We start from the raw sequence: 8,312 nt of genomic DNA on the forward strand, positions 1-8,312 counted from the left end.
AAGTGCAGGACCCTGCACTTGGCTTTGTCGAATCTCATGCAATTGGCCTCAGCTCAACAATCCAGCTGGTTCAGATCCCTCTCTAGAGTGTTCCTACCCTCAAGCCAGATCAACACTCCCACCCAATTTGGTGTTGTCTGCAAACTTCCTTAGGGTGTACTCGATCCCCTCGTCCAGATAATTGATAAAGATGTTAAAGAGAACTGGCCCCAATACTGAGCCCTGGGGAACAGCACTTGTGACTGGCCACCAACTGGATTTGACTCCATACACCACAACTCTTTGGTTCTGGCCATCCAGCCAGTTCTTTACCCAGAAAAGTGTATGCCTGTCCAAGCCATGCGCTGCCAGCTTCTCCAGGAGAATGCCATGGGAAACAATGTCAAAAGCTTTATTAAAGTCCAGGTACACAACATCCACAGCCTCATCCTCATCCACTAAGTGGGTCATCTTGTCATACATAGGAGGAGATCAGGTTGGTGAAGCAGGACCTGCCTTTCATAAACCCATGTTGACTGAACCCAGTCACTTGGTTGTCCTGTACATGCTGTGTGATGGCACTCAGTTTTATCTGCTCCATAAACTTCCCCCTAACTGAGGTCAGACTGACAATCCTATAGTTCCCCAGATTGTCCTTCCAGCCCTTCTTCTACATGGGTATGGGAATATAACAGAAGATTGGAGAGGAGAATTGTAAATACGCTCAAGAGACTGCAGCTGGTGTGTAGAAAAACACATATATCACACTAATTGTTGTTTAGCCTTCTGTGCTTCACAAGTAGAACCTCTGTGTTTAGATAACATAGGCCTATGAAAGTCTTAACAGCAGCTTATTGAACATCCTTGAAATTCCTGCTCTACCGCAGGCAAAGATCAAAACAACTGCACCTCTGTGAATCCCTGATGCACAGGTGAAAGCAGCAGGCTTGTAGATCTTCTAGCAAGGACAGAGCTCTGCAGTGCCTGTGTTCCTGCTCGTATACCTCTGCCCAGATGCTTAGGTGGTTTTTTTTGGAGATCCCCTGCTTAGGGATGTAATGAAAATAAATTTAGTCTTTGCATTGTATCTCTTGTTTGTGGTTGTTCCTGAAACCTGCCTGTGACAGCTCACACAACAGGAATCACTGATGGTTTGTTTGGGAGGAGTTCTGGTGAAAAAAGGGAAGTGTAAAGGTAATGAGAAGCAGGTTGAGAAACAGAAGAAGCCATAAATGAGATATAAAATTGGGTAAAGAACACAGGAGGCAAAGATCTTTCAGAAGGTGGAGTGTGCACACTTACGGACAGTAATGAAACTGATCCGGGGATCCAAGTCCATTTGAATGCCAGAAGGAAGCCTCTTGGATAACCCGCTGGAGCTTCCATCATGACATTGTACAAAGGCTTTTTGGGAAAGGATGGGGAAAGGAACTATGGGCTTGAATCCTAGTTTTAAGTTGTTTAGGGAAAGGTTTATATTTCAATAGTAATCATGCATGATTCATAACCTCTAAGAGTGATAGTTAGTATCTTTATAGTAATGTGCAATAGTGTGCAAAAGTATAGAATTTTAAATTCAAATTTAGGACATTGATAATATGATTTATTAGTTTTTTAGCAGTATCTTGCTTAAGCAGGTATGTTGTAATTTCTTAAATCAGTTATGTCTTGAGCATGCAGTTTGCAAGGGAAGAGTCAAACTGAAATAGCATCGGTTTAGTCTAGACATATATTAGTTACTTCAATATAGATAATACATGAACTGTATATATTTTCGCATGTACTTTGCATTTACTTGTAGGTAAGATTAATGTGATCTGACTAAAGGGTGAATTCAGGCTCTGTTTCAAACAAATTTCTTAGTAAAATGTTCTATCATCTCAGTGATAAATATATTGGTATAGACATACATACATGGATATGTCAAAAATGTCTTTGTGCTCTTTAATATTTAATGGCTGGATCAGGGTAAAAATGCTGAACAGACTAAATAACTGTATTGTCTATATTTCTTGGTTTGATTGGTTTGGTTTGGTGTGTCGGTTGTGGAGTTATTTTCCTGTTTAGATAAAATGAATCTTAAAAATAATGAGAGAAACCACACCACTTTTTCACAGATTAATCCAACAGGGTTCTTCAAGCATGTCGTATACAAAGGAGTTTAATTTGTTTTCTTCATGGAAAGAATAATTTAATTTTAAAGTAACTGTTTAAGGTACCAACTGTGTGTGTTGACTCTTGTCCTATTCCTGTACACTCCACAGAAAAGTCCGGTTCTATCTTCCCTACACCCCTCCTAGTAGGTAGCAGAAGACAGAAATATGATCTTACCTGAGCTGCCTTATCTTAAAAAAAATGAACAAACATGGTTCTTTCAGTGTCTTGGCATATATTTTATCCTTCAGCCCATTAACCATCTTGGTGGTGCTTGCTGTACTCTTGTATGTGCGTGTCTTTCTTGTCCTGGAAAACACTGGACACAGTACTGGGGTCTTAAAAGTCCTAAAAACAGGTGAAGAATCACTTCCCTCACCCTTCTGGCTACACTCCTTCTAACACAATCCATGTTGCAGTTGGCCACCTTTGCTGCAAAGGCACCCTGCTGACTCAGCTTCAATTTGCTGTCTACCAGGACTCTCAGGTCCATTTCTGCAGGATTAGGGGAGCTGTGTGCAGTCCTTCATGACCACAAATAATAATAAAGGAACAGAAGAATTGCTTTAAGCAACCTAAAGGAGTACTTTTTTTTCCTCTTTTCTCTTTTCCCCTTCGCAGACAGAACATTCTCCATAAATGTTGAAAATAATCACACTGCAAAAAGTGTGTTTATTTGGTTCGGATTTACTGATCATCCCAACCTGCAAAGGTTTCCTGTTTGTGGTCCTCTTTATCATGATCATTATGAGAATGGTCTCACTGCCCTCATGGCAATGAAAGACTCTTTCCTGTTGTGCTGATATATATTTCTTTTTTTGAGGAACTTTTCCTTATTGGAGACACGTTACATGTTGGTTCCCCTGCTCAAGATTTGGTCAGCTTCGTGATGGAAGACACTGGTTGTCCTGCCCGGATAAATGTCACGGTTTTGCTTGGTACTGCAGGTTGTCTCCTTCTTGGTGCCCTGATCTGCATCTTCACATGGCCATCTCAGGCCTGCTGCAGTACAAACTGATCATGAACAAAGGGCTCTGCACTAAACTGGAAGCAGATCATGGGTAATTATCATCCCAGTCCAAGCAAGACAGATGTGTTTTCTTTGTCTTTCTGTGGATCTCATGAAATTAATAATAATTAAGCATTGTTCATCAATAGCTAAAAAGTGTGTTATCAACACTATTTTAGTCACAAATCCAAAACACAGCACCGCAGGAGCTGTTATGAAGAAAATTAACTCAATTCCAGACAGAGCCATTACGTTGATCATCCTGCTAGCCGCAGTCACCTCTAGAATCATCAGGGTAGTCTGGAAGATGTTGTCTTCCACAAGGAAAATCTAGGCCTTCTCTACCTGTTCCTCCCACCTGAGGGTAGTGACGTTATTCTGTGGCTCTGCCACTGCTTGTGTAGTTAGAACCCAGACTTAAAGAAGATTTTGATCTGAAACATAGGGAAGCTATGTCTAGAGGACTAGTTAAAATTTGATTTAACCAATCAAAACTGTCTCTGAGTTGCTTTCCAAAGAGCCCCTTGCTTCTCAAAGACAAATCAGAAAGCATGATTTTGATGTTCTGCTACCTGCTCCCAGCTCCTCTTATTTCCCAAAACCAATCATAACAATTAAGGGGAAAAGATTGTGACCATCTGTGCCACAAAATAGGTTGGGAGTAATCAGGTATTAACTTCAATATCTACAATAAAAAGGTATGTATCTGAGCCAATTGCTTTAGCCTCCCTTTACAGTCAAAGAGGAGAAACAGTCCAATTTAAACCATGATTACTCTCACCTACCTGAGGATGATCTTAAACACCTTGTAGAAGACCTTGTCATTGAGCATGAAAAGAGTCTAGACAAATGCCTCAAAAAGAGGTGTCTGCATTTTAGATATCTGAAGGCAAGTGAATTAATCCAGTCTTCAAAAGAAGTCTTTAGAAGCAACATTTCTTAGTTCTGAGAATATTAAGAAACCTTTAGAAAGTATCATGGATGGAGGTGGTATTCATAACATGGATCTTTAGCAGTTAAAAAGTAGGTGACTTCCCTCGGCAGTAATAAGTGACTGCAAGGAAGCTCAGAGCAATGAATTTACTGAAGTTACCCTTTTGCTTATCTTTAATCTGGAGTTCAAAAACTAGAGCAATAGGAAACTTATACTGTGATACGTATGTAGCCCTGGAAATATGTGATGAAGTGAAATTATTAATCTCATGAGAGTAATGATTTAAACATTTTCCAGAATTTATCCATGGAGCATTTAGGTACAGTCAGTGGTAGGTTTTTATGTCACAAATGTATGAAGTCATTTATCTGCACATTAGCTCAGTCACATTCCTGGAAATAAATTGGAAATAGGTTGGAAATAAATTCCAACTCAGTTGTATGATTTTTGGCCCTGAAGTTAGATTTCTGAGAACTGTCTAAACATGAGACTTACAGTAGAGACAACTGTGAAATCAATTTCTTATTCCTAAAAGATGTCAAGAGCACATGTATTCATGTATCAAAGCCTTGCAAGATGAACTACTTACATCAGGCTTTTCTTCTTCACTGATTTTCAAGAGCTACTGAACTACAAAGAATATTTTACTCCTGCCTATGGGAACTGATGGTTCATCATGTGGTGGGGTTGAAATTAATTCTACATTTTCATGTGGGAAAAGCAATAGTAATTGCATCCTGAGTTATTCTGAGGGTCTACAACACATGTACTAGATTGCTTCTGGGATCACTGTTTCTGACACTGAACCTGGAACAAGTCAGTGTTTACATTACTTCAGGAACCTCACCAGTTTTGATTCTATGTTTTTGGCCCAGCCTTCCATCCCTATCCCAGCAGTATTTCTATCCCAAAATGCATGTGAACTGTACCCCTAGATCTTCCCCTTCAAATTTTGATTAGAAAGCATAAACTTCATGAGCTTACGTGATAACTCATTAATTTGGGTGCATTAGGAAGTAATAGTAATGACTTGAGAGACAAAGACAGCTCTTGCTATTCCAGTAGGACATCTGGGTTTATATAAAAGTGTAGTCCAAGTTACCTAAAACTGGAGAGACCAGAAAGGGTGCTTGTGAGTACAGCTAATACACCATGCATAGCAACAAACCCATGTGTAACAACTATCCCTTATTGCTCCACTCAGCACAAGCGAGTCCCAGTGGACAGGATATAATGCTGGGGAAAATATTCTCTCCTGCTTCACTGAAAAGAGTCCTCAGAGCACAATGCTTTTCTGGAGACCTCATCATTTAGTTTCTTCTTGTTCAACCACCCTCTCCGCAAGGTAACTTCAGAAAACATAACTGCCGTCAGCTGTGTATCCCGCAAGTAAAGCCTTGCAAAGCCTGTCTTTAGTGGCCTTTTAACCCTTCTCATGCTGTGTATCCTAGCCATTAATGTAGTCATAAGACACTTTGTACCAATCGACATTGGGAGCAGCAGTCAGCCCCTGGAGCAGATCACTTAGATAACAGAGAAATTATCTTTGTGATATTCAAATGCTGCTGCTGCTGTACTGATGCTGTTGGAACTTGAGGTGATTAGTCCATAAAAATGTATCTGCTATAAACATATCTTTTTCTTATTCTGCAGGGTAAAAAATTTAGCTGAGAGTTTGAAGACAGTAGTAACTGTGCAAATTTCAAAGGTAATGTTATGAAAGAAGAAAAGAAAAAAGGGACAAAATTATGTGGGTAAGACTGCCTGGTTTTCTTTAGAAACTTTTATAATGCATTCAGAAGACATTTTCAAAATTTCTAAATGCTACTCATCTATTTGCCTATTCAGTCAATTGTATTTTGATTGCCTATTTGCCTAGCTGTTCACAACCTCATCAACTACTGAGCTGTAAAATGAAGAGGGAATAGTTGTACTAGGTACCAAAGGAGGATGATCCCCGTGAACCTCAGTGAAGTGAGTGAATTCAGACTCCTGGGTTTTTCTGAAGTCTCGCACTTGCATCCTTTGCTCTGTGTAGTTTTATTTTCTCTTTACATCTTCACCTTGATGGCTAACACAGCGATTGCTTTGATAATAAATGGGGATAACACCCTTCATACCCCCATGTATTTCTTCCTCATCCAGCTGTCCTGTTTGGATATCTGCTATTTGACAGTCATTGTCCCAAAGATCCTTGAGAATCTAATGGTGGGAACAATAGGTATTTCCAAGACAGGGTGTGGAATGCAAATGTTTTTCTTCCTTTTCTTTGGAGTTGCAGAATGTTTTCTCTTGGCTGCCATGTCATTTGACCGTTACGTGGCAATATGCTACCCCTTGCATTACACCATCATTATGAACAGTAGAGTCTGTAAAAGCCTGGTTGCTGGAACTTACCTGTGCGGCACTGCTGTAGGCTTAGTACACACCATCATAACATTCAATTTACCATTCTGTGGTCTCACCATCAACCATTTCTTCTGTGAGATCCAACCCCTCTTGGAGCTGCTTTGTGGTAACACTTCCCCAAGTGAAATTCAAGTCATTGCTGTGGCTGGCTTTGCCATTGTATGTCCCTTTTTAATGATCATTTATTCCTATATTCGTATCATTTCCACAATTCTCAAGATGTCATCAGCTGAAGGTCAGCAGAAAGCATTTTCTACTTGCTCCTCACACATTTTAGTTGTGACTCTTTTCTATGGTACAGCAAGCTCCATGTATTTGCGGCCAAAATCTACTTACTCCGCATCTGTTGATAAGTTGCTCTCACTTTCTTATACTGTGGTGACTCCTTTATTGAATCCTATTATCTATAGTTTGAGGAATGAGGAGGTGAAAGGAGCCCTGAGAAAAAGGTGGAGAAAAATTCATTTTGTGTGGAAATGAAATAGAATATTTCCCTTCTTTCAGGTGGATTTAGTGGTATCTTTCACTGTAAATTCTTGTTCAGTAAAATGATAATATGTTTATTGAGACCTAAGGTAATTTTCTTTGCTGCTTCTGTATTCAGCAGTTTGAAAAAAACACAATAAGAAACAGAAATCAACCAAGAAAAAAACCCAAATAAAATAACCAAAATCAAACAAATACCACAAAATCAAGTATTCCAGTCACATTATATGTCAGAAATTGTATAAAATTCATCTTGTGAAATGTAGATAACTGCAATACTGATTACTGCATCTTTGCTAATCTGTATGGACCTCCTTTATTGACAAAAAAATTCTAGGTTGCAATTAACCTTACCATAAAGAAGTGTACTTGGCCTTTTCTTAAATGTCGACATACATGCTATAGATGCCTAATTCTGATCAGACAGGTTATTCCCTGGTTGACTTAAATGTACCCACTGTGGTTTTTGTTTGGTTATTTTTGCAACAATTTCAGAAGAGGTCATTTGATTGAAAACAGCAATGTTCTGTAACTGTTAATAAAATTCTTCATATTAAATCCTCAAAACTTATATGTAATTTGAAAGGAAGGTCATGAATGACTCCTTAAATTAATCCTTCATCCTAGAAATAATTGTGAATATTAACAGCATAATTGTACAGTGCTCTTAATTCTGTGTCATCTGTTTTATTTTTATCTTGAGAGCCTGAAGTTCCATGGAAGAATTACAAGGCACACCTCTTTGCAGAAGATTAACATGTTTGTTTTTATTGACATCTTAATTTGTACAAAAGCTATTAATTAAAATATAAAAAATGAAAAATATTTTTTCAGAGTTAATTAAAAGAGAAAATGAACTGGCAGTAAGAGATTCAGTTAATTATCTTTTAAAATCTTATCTCTGATTTAAAATGTAAAAGCATATTTGAGACATATATCACTGCTCGTGTAGTCAGAAAATAAGGTACCATATGAGCTGAAGGTCTTATACTGAGAGGATGTATAATATTTTTATAATGGAGGGCATGGACTGTTGATTTAATCACATCATTAGTTTCACTATGCCAAAAATAAGTAGGAGTAATTTCCTGGTTGGTATAAAAGCTTGGAGAGACAGAGACTCTAGAATAGATATTCTATTCTTCAGGAACAATTGGTTTCATCTCAGAGTTATCACATGTAAGTTCTCAATATCTATCAAGTGATTATTAGCATGGATTCCTCACACAGACTAGATAAGAGATTTCTGACATAAAACCAGGAGCTACAACAGCTATAAGAACCTCATATAATTTTGGAATGGCATTTGTGGGACAGATGGAATACTCCTGGACACCTAAA

General features: G+C 38.5%; 1 protein-coding gene across 1 annotated transcript; it reads left to right on the plus strand.

Moving 5' to 3' along the window:
• Window positions 1-6,143: 6,143 nt before the first annotated feature.
• LOC309449027 (olfactory receptor 10C1-like) lies at window positions 6,144-6,965 on the plus strand (the record flags this gene model as incomplete). Its single annotated transcript, XM_082070938.1, has 1 exon — window positions 6,144-6,965. One exon carries the CDS (start codon window positions 6,144-6,146, stop codon window positions 6,963-6,965), a length of 822 nt encoding a protein of 273 aa, XP_081927064.1.
• Window positions 6,966-8,312: the final 1,347 nt, after the last annotated feature.

This window comes from Streptopelia decaocto (genome assembly GCF_964273445.1).
Source record: "Streptopelia decaocto genome assembly, chromosome: 22".
Taxonomy (NCBI): domain Eukaryota; kingdom Metazoa; phylum Chordata; class Aves; order Columbiformes; family Columbidae; genus Streptopelia; species Streptopelia decaocto.